The 13,372-nt window shown below is 37.7% G+C and overlaps 1 protein-coding gene across 2 annotated transcripts in view; it reads right to left on the minus strand.

Annotated features, from left to right (window-relative positions):
* Positions 1 to 3,434: 3,434 nt before the first annotated feature.
* Positions 3,435 to 13,372, minus strand: part of LOC120768582 (lachesin-like) — a 68,870-nt gene continuing 58,932 nt past the window's right edge. For both annotated transcript variants that reach the window (XM_040095338.1, XM_040095337.1), the window contains exon 9: positions 3,435 to 3,732. In XM_040095338.1, the coding sequence (XP_039951272.1) occupies positions 3,560 to 3,732 (173 nt within the window). In that variant the 3' untranslated portion in view covers positions 3,435 to 3,559. The remainder of the gene's footprint in view (positions 3,733 to 13,372) is intronic.

The following is a 13,372-nucleotide window of genomic DNA, read 5'->3' on the forward strand; positions in this document are numbered from 1 at the left end:
ATGTGTTCAAATAATAACGAGAATTTAAAATTAAAATTGCACTTGATTTGCAAAGTTAATTGAAATTATTTTATTATGTTAAAATACATGTACCCCTGAAGTACAATAAAACTTCAGCTTTATTGCCTATTTTGACTATAGCAGATATGTACTAAGTTTAGATGTGTTCTTATGAGCTTTGCAGCTTTCCTTTGTCATGAGGACAAACTTCGTGGCTTGTTCGCGAATTTTTGGCCAAAAACAAAAACTGTAACAATGCCTCAGCAACCATATTTGTCAGATATGGCGCCGTGAAACTTTTTTCTATTTTCAAAAGCAATGAGGACCTTAAAAGGCCGACGTTTTACTAGCATAGACGACATTAATAGTGTATTGTTGAAAGAGCCAAAGAGTTTTTCAAAAACCGAGTTTGAGAAATGTTTCGACGATTGGAAGAATCGTTGACAAAAGCGCATAATATCGAATGGAAACTATTTTAAAAGCGACAACATATAAAACAACACATAGACATATAAGTAGATATTTCAAAAAACAAAAATTCTCGTTATATTTTGGACACAACTCGTATATATGTATAAAGACTAGAAATTATTGGTGTCCTTAGGCATATTTTTGCATGATGTTAACTCGATTTAAATGCTGTTGCTTGTCGTAAACGGACTAAGAATATGATGAGACACGTAGAATCAAAAAAGGGCCAGCGTTTTGGTAAATCATAATTATTTGTACATATCAAATTGCATAAACTATTTAGTGTATTTGTTGCATCACTATGGTTGTTTGCTAATTACAAGCCTTCTGGTGAAATGTGGCTGGACAGTTATAAATATTTTGTTGTAAGTTTAAGCAACAATTTCTTTAAATTTGGTGCAAAACCTTATAAGTCACAAGTATTAATATTAATACATTACTTTCTATTTCTATTCATACATATTTATGCTTATATTAAATGTAATTTTTAATATACCTGCTGATCAAATTTGAGCCGGACTACATATTCTACGTATATTTTAATACAAATATTTATTATCAACTTTAAAATAAGCTCCTGAACCGATGCAATGATGCCAACACTTAATATAATGTTCCATGTACTTATTATGTGAATCGACGGAGATGTCGTTACCTTTACTTTTAGAAAACATTAGTGTTTCAGCTTCAGCTCAGTTTTGAAGCGTCATTCGCTGCACATTTGTGTGGATTGTTTGACAGTTTTAACGACATATTCATAAATCTGCGCCTCGCTTTTAGTATAGACGCGTTTGCCTCCACAGTGTCCGGGTCATATTTGATCAGACTGCATTTCTCATAAACGGACCTAAGCCTATACTTCAGCTTAACTTAAACTATTTCTAATGCACTTTCTAAATTTTCTTAATTTTTTTTTTAATTATTGTATATATTTTTTGTTAATAAACTCAGCCATAGCAGCAACAATTATGTTTTATGTTATTTTCCCGGAGAAACACAGCACAGCAACAACTTCATACAAAATGCAGTAATTATATACATATACATATATATATTTCTAAAATACAAATGCACTTTAACATTAATATTTGTTGGCTTGTTTGCTTGCGTTTGTTTAAAAAGCCTACAACTAAGTGCCATATATGTACTACCATGAGCAAAAGATAGCAAGATTTTGTTCATCATTTTTATACCCTGAACAGGGTATATTAAGTTTGTCATGAAGTTTGTAACACCCAGAAGTAAGCGTGGGATACCCTATAAAGTATATATATAAATTGTCAGTATGTTGAGCTAAGTCTGTTTGTCCCTCTGTCTGTAGATATACGAACTAGTCCCTCAGTTTTTAATATATCGTTTTGAAATCTTGCAAACGTCATTTTCTCTTCAAGAAGCTGCTCATTTGTCGGAACTGCTGATATCGGACCACTATAGCATATAGCTGCCATACAAAACTGAATGGTCGAAATCAAGTTCTCATATGGAAAACTTTCACATTTGACAAGATATATTCACCAAATTTGGTATAGATTATTTGCTAAGGCAACAATGTAATATCCAAAAAAATTGTTCAGAGCGGCTAACTATAGTATATAGCTGCCATACAAACTGAACACATACTTACTAACATAAATGCATGTGTGAAGGGTATTTAGCTTCGGTGCAACCGAAGTTAACGTTTCTTCTTGTTTTAAAATTCTTAATTTTATGTCATTCACTTCAAAGTAATACCCCTTAGCCGCAATACACTCATGCCAACGTTTTTTCCAATTTTCGAAACAGTTGTTAAAGTCAATTTCCGGAATGGCCTTCAATGCGCGTAGCGATTCACGTTTAATGTCTTCAATTGACTTAAAACGGTTTCCTCGGAGCGGTCGTTTGAATTCGCTGAATAGCCAGAAGTCACATAGAGCTAAATCAGGCGAATATGATTGTTGGGGCACGATATTGGTTGAAAATTTGGCGAAAAACTCACGAAGAATCTATGTAGTATGTAAAGATGCATTATCGTGGTCAAAAAACAAGAGTTGTCGGCCCATAAGTAAAGATTAAGAATAAGAATAAGAAAGAATTCGGAGTGCACCGCACTTGGATAATCGAAGAAAACTGTCATTGATTTTTGACCTGTTTCGACGTGGTTTCTTCAGCTTCGGCTCAACATTGCCACGATATTCGGCCGATTGATCGTCTGTTTTCGAGTTGTAAGATTAGACCTAAGACTTATCGCCAGTAATAATACGTTTCATGGCATCCTGGTATACGAAAAGCATTGTTTCACAGACGTTAACACGATCCTGTTTTCTTCAAAATAATTTGGTGATTTTGGAACCAATCCCCATTTCACTTTTCTTAGGCCAAATAATCTTTCAAAATGGTTCTTACTAATTCTTCTAATATTCCCACGGTTCAAGTAAGACATCTGACTGTTAATCGTCAATTATCAAGCATCATTTCCTTTATTTTTCTAGCGTGTTGATCATCAGTTGATGTTGATGGTCGTCCTGGACGTGGTTCGTCGTCAAGCGTTTACTAAAATTAATGGTTAGTTTGATATGGCATTTGGCATAGATATCAAAAAGTATTTCGACGAATAGATTTTCGCGTGGAATTTAATTTAAAAGGTCTTACTATTTTTTGCCCACAGTAGTACTGCACTGATATTTTTGTTCCTTTGCTTTTAGTGACGACTATTCGATACACACGTTTAATTAGGCCTATTAATAATTAATTTTTATTTAATTATTTTACAAATACGTTGCATATTTTAAGTACTAAATTAAATAAGGAAATTAATTTGCAATGCATAAGCTCGCTTAGACTATTTATACTGCGTCGGCTAGCACTACTTCTGATTATAAATATTTTTATAAAAGCATTGCCTAAATTTCTAAGCCTTTAATATTTAATAACTATCAATTTTATTGACATTTTTTATTTTTATATTACACTGCTAGCTACCTCCATTAATAATATTTATTTCACTTTAATTTAAATTAAAAACTAATTTACAGCTCTCTCTCTTCTGCAGCTGGCTTAGAGTTTAGAGCATTTATTCTTGCTTATCCAACTAAAATCAGCTTATTATCTGCTACACGCGCCCACAAAGTACTACAAATATCACCGCAGCTGCATAACCCAGCGGCGCATGCGTATTTACCGTCGTACACGCTGCACCATGGATGGCATCATCGGTCAGTGAGTCGGCATCGTGTTTGTTCGTTGTAGATTTCCCATCACTGCGATAGTTACTGTGATCGGAAGCTGAAAAGAGGAAAGAACACATATTCAACTGTAGCGATCAAATTTTAATTATTATTTATTATGTGTAGTAGAACTAAGATGATTTTTACAAGATCTCGAAAGTGAAGCTGAAAGCAATAGAAGTTGGTTACAGACCTGTTTGAGCTAGCCTAGATCGAACAAAAAACGATTCAGAGAAGAGTTTTAAGGCAAGAAGAAGCTTCTCTTTCATATGCGAGTGCCAGATTAGTTAACAGCCGCATCTGAGGTAACTGGACTTAACATTAGACGCAAGACTTAAATTCAATAAGCTACGAGCATACACGTCAGAAAAAGCAAATAAAACAAGTAAGGAAAACCTATGTTCGGGTACAAGAATCAAAGCCAGGTAAATATTTTAAGATGTAAAATCTCAACCAGAGGATCAAAATCGAAGCGGACACACACATAAGGTTTATTAGGAAAACGAAAATCATTATATGAATTATTTATTTTTTCGAACTACTAACCAGTCACAGGATGTTCGAAAATCCTGATATTAGTTATATAGGGCCTAGGCCAAGTTTTCGCTCAAATTTATCTATTTATTAATTGAACCCATTTTTAAAGAAGGATTATTCCTGATTTTCAGTTATATACATATATCATACGTTGACCCACATTTCGATCAAAAGTCAACTATAGGTACCGGGGTCTAAATATTCGCTACCTAGAGGCTCGAACAGTTTTTATTGGATTTAAAGAACTTTTTGGCATAGGGTGGAACACACTTACAATATTATTCGCGCAAAGTTTCACCGCATTATAATAATCACTTCTTGATTTGTGTACTGGGAACTGAAATAATCAAGTGGAATTTAAAGCTCTGTTACGAGTATATGGGAAATAGGCGTGGTTGTTGTCTGATTTCGTTGATTTTCACAACGTGATATTAGAATGTAAAAAAAGATGTTATGTACTAAATTTTGTCGAAAGTGGTTGGTCGGGTTCCGAGATATGGGATTTCATCAAAAAGTGGGCGCTGCCACGCCCATTGTACAATTTTCTCATGGGCTCCTATAAAGACCATGGATATCAACTCGGAGGAAAATTTAATGTCTCTGGCTAATTTAGTTATGATTTATCGCGCTTTTAGTACTTTTTAACAGTACTGTTATTTTCATCCTTTTTCACACTGTCGGTAGAAGCTCTTATAAGACTTGTACTCACCAAATTTGGTTTCCACTTTTTCAAAAAAAAATTCTCACAGGTGCACCTTGCTGCTGCGATGCTCTGTACGAAATTTCAGCTTTATATCTTAATTTAGTGCTTAGTTATGGCGATTTGAGGGCGTGGATTTGGCCATACGCCCATCTACGAACTCGTATTTTGTTTTGTGCTAAGTAACATACATATGTACCCAATTATATCGAGATACCTCAAATTTTAGCTTGCACGGACGGACGGACACACAGACAGTCAACCGGATTTCAACTTTTCTCGTCGCCCTGATCATTTATGTATATACAAATATAGAATACGTCACTATATATATAACCCAATATTTATAGCGTTTAGTTTTATGTGATACAAACAACCGTTAGGTGAATAAAACTATAATATCTGTAGCAGCTGGCTGCAAGGGTATAAATATAACATCTTAGTAAGAATAATGACAACCACAGCGTTCCAGCCGGCGATTCCTAATCGCAAAAGCATTGAACTCAGTAATAATGTTTGCGCCTAGACATCAAATTCTATGCAAGATCAATAACCTAAATTAGCATCCGCAAAAATAGAGGAGAAACCAAGTGCATCCAAATGTGGCAGCAGCGGTGTAAATCCGCTACCAAAGGATGCTGGAACTACAGCCTGATACCGGGCATCCATTCGTAAATATGTAGATAAATGGTATGGGGACATGAATTTCAATTCACAATGACATTAGTCCGAACTGACCGACTTAAACGTAATGTACAAAGGAAAAACTAAAACTGTACTAGGAGGTAGTTTTACGGTAGAACGCATGACGACACTCATGTGTCAGTTCACTGTGACAATGGATGGCCGATAAAGTTGTTTGATATAGCAGATACTTTAGAGATGTCAACTTAATGTGAACGCAATATCATTAACCAATATTTGGGTAAAAGAAAGTTCTAGGTAAAGGCCGCGCGAGTTTACGAGCTGATGATTTCGGAGTTTGGAGATGTTCAAGGCTAATAAACTTGAGGTTTTGAACAATATGCGACAATGGGTGTAACATGGCTCTATATTCCACTTAGAAGTCCAATTAATAGTCATACTACACAAAATACATAATGCGGTCCAAAGCGTAGAAAAAAGCAGAAGTCGGCTGGCAAGGTTATCGCATCTGTGTTTTGAGATGGGCATACAATAATGTTTATTAGCTACCTTGAAAAAAGAAGGACCAACAACAAAGACTAATGCATAGTGTTACCGTTTGAAGGACGACATCGCTGAAAAATGGCTGAGTTTGAATGATCTCAGATCAGATGATCTGCTCGTCGAATCTGAAACCTATTTTGAAGCAAAAGACAAATCAAACAAAAAAAATGGTGTCAAAAAGTGGGAGGGTTGCTATCATTAGTGTATCACCCGTGAAGGGAAGTATGTTAAATAAAGTGGAAAATTCTGCCAAGAAAATGTACATAACTATGGTAGGACGGAAACGTTTTAATTGGCCTTCTATTAACCGTAAGCAATTTGAGTAGTAAAAATAAGTAAACGCGAATTCATTTCAAGGAAATTATTGTGCCATAGTACGATAGAGTTTTATTTATGCGACAATTAAAGTCTTAATTCTATTAAAGTTTGCAGTTCAGATACATGTATAAGCACAATTAATTCACCACCATCAAGAAATTCAATATTTAGTAAAAAATCTGTTGCCTTCACACACATAATCACAGACTCTTTAAATATTTACTGACAGCGCCCCCTTTCAAGTAAACACTCGGTTGTTCGACCTTGTCGCACATTCTTAATAACCGGAAAAAGTGGCAGGCAGCCAAATACACTCATTTATTCCTATATATACATATGTAACTATATACAAGGTGAATTCCAAAGTAAACAGGACTTTTTGAATCTAGCTCCCCGTGTGGCTGACTGGTGCGTTAGAATTTGCTATCTCTATCGATTGTCCAGTGAGATTTTCATGACATTTCATTGATTGCAAGTGAAATTATTGCGTTTTAGGTGTCAGTATGTTTGTGTTATCGGTGCAAAAATGAGCTTCGAACAAAGAGCCAACATCAACTTTTGTTCAACTCATCAATGAAACTCATGGAAATGAAATTAAACAACTCTAAAATATCGATTTATCGCATTTCGACCGAACATATCAACATATAGATGGCGCCACCAGGGGGCACTAGAATCAAAAAGTCCTGTTTACTTTGGAACACACCTTGTATATATACTAAATAAATATTAACTTTTTTCATTGGGCAACACTTGCTTGGCTTGCTGTCGACAATTTTTTCCAGCAGTCAAACAGCACATACACAATGTAAATATTATGAAATGAAACCCTTAATAATATCCTCGCGTCAATAAACAGGATATAAACAGCCACACAGGCATCCCTTGTGTAAATAATTTTTAATGTGCACACAAGTGGATTTAACCATAAATGCTTAAGTGCACATACCAGTAAACACACACTGACTTGCCGCCACTGTCGGGTCCCTCAGCGCCAAAGTAAATGGTATGTCAGATTTGAGTGATTGCTGGACACAATTCAAAAACTTCCTGCGGCATTGACAGTTCTTTGAAATTCAAGTGTATTGTACGCTGTCAGCCTGTTTAATGCTGTGTTTAATATATATGTATTTGTGACAGTGTGTACATGGCTTTAAATAAGTATATTGCTTTGACGCGAACGGAAATTTATGTGACACATTTAAGTATATGACATTATTATGCGAGTTTCCTGTGGCTGGTAGAAGGTTGATAAGGCCTTGATAGTTAACAGAGGTTGGCAACATTGTGGCACTGTGTATGGTTTTATTAATTATTAAATATAATTGTTTTTATTTCGTAATTTAAAGTAATTTTTGTAAATTGTTTCAGTGATTCCCTTGATATGCGGTAAGGATCAGTAAGCTGGCTTGACGATAAACGCAAAAGACTGCTGTGAATAATTTAAATTTATTATAGAGCCTAGTATTATAGGAGCCCTGTTGAAATTTTCTTATCTTCATATTGCACATTATTTTCGAGTTGTTGTTTTTATATTATGCCCTAAAACCTTATTATATAGAATAAATTTCAACTAGTCGTTTTGCTTTTAGCGCTCAAAACACTTCTGCATTTTACATGAGGCTACTACACACGAGTTCTGATAAAAAGAAAATAGCCTGAATATTTTTTACTATTTTCCTAATACGTGTATATCATATGTATATTCTTTTGGTAGCTAACCAGTCAATTCAACTGGATACTGTAACCGACCCTATTCATAAGCTGAACGAAGGAGTACAGACTTGACCTTAATATTGCAATGGATGGCGTTACAATTCCGACTGTCAATAACTCTGTAAGATTTTAGCTGTGACATTCGGTAGTCTGTGCTCCTGATTCTTCACACGATCGCAATTACTGCCAAACTAAAGAGCCACAACAAACTTCTCAAGTCGCTAGCCGGCAGCACTAGGGGAAAAAACAAAGAAACTTTATAGGCAACATACAAGACAATCGGTCGGCGGGTTCTTAACTACGCCGCACCAATATGGTCGCCTGGATGCAGTGAAACGCTGACGAAGAAGCTACAAACATGTCAGAACACTGCACTCCGGATTACGACAGGAAGTATGCTTCCAGTTAACAAGCATAATGAACTCCTCTCCAAGCAGTTTCTGCTGGGGTGCTTTCGCGGAAATCACCCTCTTGGAGCGGAACCGCCACGTAGGAACATCAAGAGTTCCTTCCTTAACTACTACGACGGCATAAAATTATACGCCGATCAGACTTCGGACACCACAAGCTTCAGACATGCAATAACTCCCATTCACAATGAGGTCATTAACACCTTCACCGACTCTCTCTCTCAGAGAATGGAGTCAAACCGCCATCCATTGCAGACGAGGAGATGAAGTTGTGTATGTTCAGCGTGCATTGAGTCACCGCATGACACTAATCACTTCTTTGCATGCCCAGCTAACCCTAAATTTACATCTGACACCCTTTTCCCTATGGTTCGACTCCGTCGAAACAGCACATTTTCGGAGCCGATGAAAACTTATCTAAACCTTACCATCCTATTTACTAGGATTAGGTGCCTGTTACAACAACAAAACAACAACTAGTTACTGTGGCGGATGTTATATCTGTTACGTGAGGTTACAGACGACCATCAAGCGCGTCGCACATATGTGGAATGGGTGTATAACGGGATAGCCCCCGATACCGCTTTTCATAAGAGAATTTTGCCCAGATATTCCTTTCGGTTGAATGAATACTTTTGTAAAGAAAATTGCTATTTCTGGATAATCCACAACCTATTGTTGCGACTCCATAATGTCCTCAAATTGTTACTGTGTGCTCTATGGGCAGAGGGAATCATTGGTCGATATTTCTTCATTATTGAAGCCTGTCATAATGTTACAGTCAATGGGAAATAAATAAAAGCCATGCTTAATGACTTTTTCGTTACTGAAATGGAAGCTGTTAATGTGAATGACCTTTGGTTTCAATAAAGAGCTTTTGCGTGAAAATCAACTGCGGTAGCTAGGCTAAGTTAAGTACTATTCCAGCACTACCTCTAGGCGATTTGACTATCCCTGGCTAAAACGTAAAAATACTGAGAATGCACTACCTGCAGTGAGAAAACACTGGAAGTTCTAGTCAAAACGCATTTTTCAGGATTTACTGACGTTACTAACGTCCAATCTGTAGGAAATAGCGTAAAGTACGAGCTATGATGCAGAATGTATCACCCATACCAACGATGGTAATAAACCGGATCACAATAACATGGGATGTTTAAGCTTATCTATGTGTCTATCCATTAGAGAGAGGGGAGCGTCATACAGGGTTTCACCGGAAAGTAATAGAACTGAGTCTATGAAAAAAAATTTATTGAACCAATCGTTACAATACTTTAAAAAATTTCAAAATAGGCTCCGTCTGCGTCGACGCAGCGCTGCCAGCGCGATTTTCAAGCATTGAAGGCGTCAAGGAAGGCATCCTCCTTTGTCTCAAAATGCTTACCTTACATCGTTCCTCTCAGGCAAGGTAACAAAAAAATCTGGAGTGGCCACATTTGGGCTGTATGGCGGCTTCGGAAGTAGCTGTTCACAAGAAAGGCGGTGTGAGCCGGGGCGTTGTCGTGATGTAGCTTCCAATCGGCTGCGATGTCTTGTCGGACCCGATTGACTTTTCGCTTGAGTCTCTTGAGGACTTCCACGTAAAACTTGTCGTTGACGGTTTGTCCAGAACGAACAAATGCATGGTGAATGAAGCCGTTGTTGTCAAAAAAGACAATGAGCATCGTTTTCATTTCGGATTTGCTCATTATTCCGGTCTTCATCAGCGACCTCTTCCCGCCTCTCCAAAACGGCCGCTCGTTTGTTAGCTAGGAACACCCTCTACCGAATCCAGTCGATGGCCGCACGATCCGAAGTACAGTCGTAGCGGAAGAAAATCATTCCTAATACTTTGCGGACAACCTGTATTTATATTAAAGGCGGGCAAGGAAGTCCAACTTTATTCGAAAAATTTTTGAAGTCTACATTACGGGCAGTATTACATCTGCTAATCTAACGAAAACTGAACACGGCTTTACGCTGGATCCAGCTCACTCATTAACAATATAAAGAGAGCTCTTGAACATAGGGAATATATATGTCCTGGGCCTTTTGCTAGACAAAAGCGGTCATAAGGTCTCAAAAGATTGCCGATATAAAAATGAGCCAACCACGAAAAATTGCGAAAGTTTCCGGACCTAAAGCCATCCAAGTCAAAGCTTATAACAAGTATTTGGAAAATTGGATTAATTGGAAAATTAGATTAATCGTTGGCATTATCTGCAAAGAGAAGTAATTTAAAGACGGTTAACGGGTTTTTCTATGTCCTCTTTATGATCGTCATAACCGTCCTGTCAAATCAACGATTGAGCATCTAGTGGAAAATTTTGAATCCACAGCCACAGTACAAAATGTGACATCTCTGTGACGTCATTGTGGCGAATTTTGCGAAAAGATCTTTGCTTACATCCTTACAAGATCAAGTTGATGGAAGAACAGAATCGTCGTATGTTCGTGAATTGGGTTGAGCAACAATTTGAAAATTATCCGAATATTTCTGGCTGAATAGCTTCGTCAATAAACAAAATATCCAACAATCCACACGTACTCCATGGGTTACTATTGCATCCTGAAAAAATTACGATTTGGTGCCGGTAGTGTCATTGGGCCGTTCTTCTTCCCTGATGATTAAGACCGACACGTTAGTGTGAATGGGAATCCCTACCGCTCAAGGATAATCGAATATTTTCGACCCGAATTGGATGATATGGACTTGGACGATATGTGGTTCCAACTGGACTGCACCACAAGCCACTCAGCGAATGACAGACGCGAAATAGCCCAGTCGTTAATGCCGTTAGACTATTTCCTGTGGGGCTACGTCAAGTCTATGATCTATGCCCATAAGCTAGCGACGATTAATGAGCTTCGTACGAATATCGAACATGAAATTGCAACAGTACCGGCCGATTTATTTTTGAAAACCGGGTTCAGCAGCCATGCCCGTGGTGGCCATGCAAAATAAATCGAGTTTCATACATAATAGCATCGAGTGTACTTTCACAGGAATAACGAATTTCATTGGCATCCGAAACCATTTTTGTTTTATTTAAAAAGCGCTCTCATTGAAAATCTATTTATAAGTCTTTGAAATAAAATACGTGAAATTGTATTTTTTTTATCACTTTTATCATTATCAATTAGAAAGTAATGCTCAATGTGAAATATGTAAAAGTACTTTATACTGTTATCATTTTTGTCATAAGTTCTTCATTTTGACTAATTATACATACTCATATAACCTCACATAGTTTACAGTGCTTTTCACGAGTTTCTTCAATTCAATAAAATTACATCCCACAGAAACCCCAGCTGCCCCATGAGCCAGCAGTAAATTGCCGAAAGTTCGTTGAATACCAGTAGCCAATGTCCGATTGAGAAGATCAAGTGAAAATGACATGCAATCAGTCGTTCGCAAGATTGCCTCCCACTCGAAGGTGGCGGCGACGTTGAAGGCAGCAATCATGCCGCAGCAACACTCAACGGCCTCTGCCAGCGGCAGTGAGCAGCAATAATTGAGTAACTTCAGCGGAAGCTCGAATGCATGGGAGCGATGGTGAAGTGAGTGAATATATGTGAAATAAACATTTATGCACACGCATGTTCGCACGAACTTGCGAACGATGGCAAGGCGAATGAATGAAAATGCACTGTATACACTCACTGCAATGAAAGCAAATAAACACATAAAATAAATAAATAAATGAAAATGCGCTACTTTCCATTCCATCGAACCTCCGTGACTTTCCACTTTATTTCGCCGCGTACGCATGTGTTTTCAGAGGGTGTCTGCGTGCGTGAGTGTGAGTGTGCGCTTGTTATCGTTGCAAATGAAAAAGTTTTACTGTTCACTTTGCCTCTGACCATTTTGGTCATTTCGCAGACAAGACACAGCAGCAAGTGGCGCACTTTGCAGTACTATTATTATATGTTGTTATTGTAGTTGTTCTTTTTTTTTGCTGAAATTGTTATTTCATGCAATTCTTTTTACACCCTGAACGGGGTTTAATAAGTTCGACCAAAAGTCTGTAACGGAACGAAACGTTGAAGGCACTTTAAAATATGTATACTCGTAAATAATCGGCGGCGATGAGCTGAGTTGATATAGCCATGACCGTCTAGCTAAATATTCGTGAACTAGTCCCTCAAACCAAAGGATTGGTCTGCCATATATCGAATCACTATAGTAGTATATAGCTGCCCAAGAACTTCTTCTTCTTTATTGTCCTAGACACCACTTGCGCCGTTAAGGCCGAGTTTACAAAATCGCGCCAGTCCTTCTTCCTTTTCGCTGTTTGGCGCCAATTGATGATTCACAGTGTAACCAGGTCCTTCTCCACCTGGTCTTTCCAAAGGAATGGCGCTTATTATTTCCATCCCAGGCGTGTTCTGCGTCGAATACTCTCAAAGCTGGAGTGGTTTCATTCATTCGGATGACATCGCTGAACTATGTCAATGTCGTTGTATAACTCGAAAGCGAAATTCGCCGTAACCAACGCACAAGGACCATAAATCTTTCGCAGAACTTTTCTCTCGAAAAATCGCAACGTCGACTCATCAGTTGTTGTCATCGCCCAAACCTCTGCACCATATAGCAGGACGGGAATAATGAGTGACTTATAGAGAGTGGTTTTTGTTCGTCGAAAGAGGACTTTACTTCTCAATTGCCTACTCAGTCCGAAGTAGCACCTGTTGGCAAGAGTTATCCTGCGTTGGATTTCCAGGCTGACACTGTTGTTGGTGTTATTGCTGGTTTTAAGATAGTCGAAATTATCTACGACTTCAAAGTTATGACTGTCAAAACTGACGTGGAGCCAAGTCGCTAGTGTGACGACTCTTGTCCTCTTTCA

This window comes from Bactrocera tryoni, chromosome 2, assembly GCF_016617805.1.
Source record: "Bactrocera tryoni isolate S06 chromosome 2, CSIRO_BtryS06_freeze2, whole genome shotgun sequence".
NCBI classification, from domain to species: domain Eukaryota; kingdom Metazoa; phylum Arthropoda; class Insecta; order Diptera; family Tephritidae; genus Bactrocera; species Bactrocera tryoni.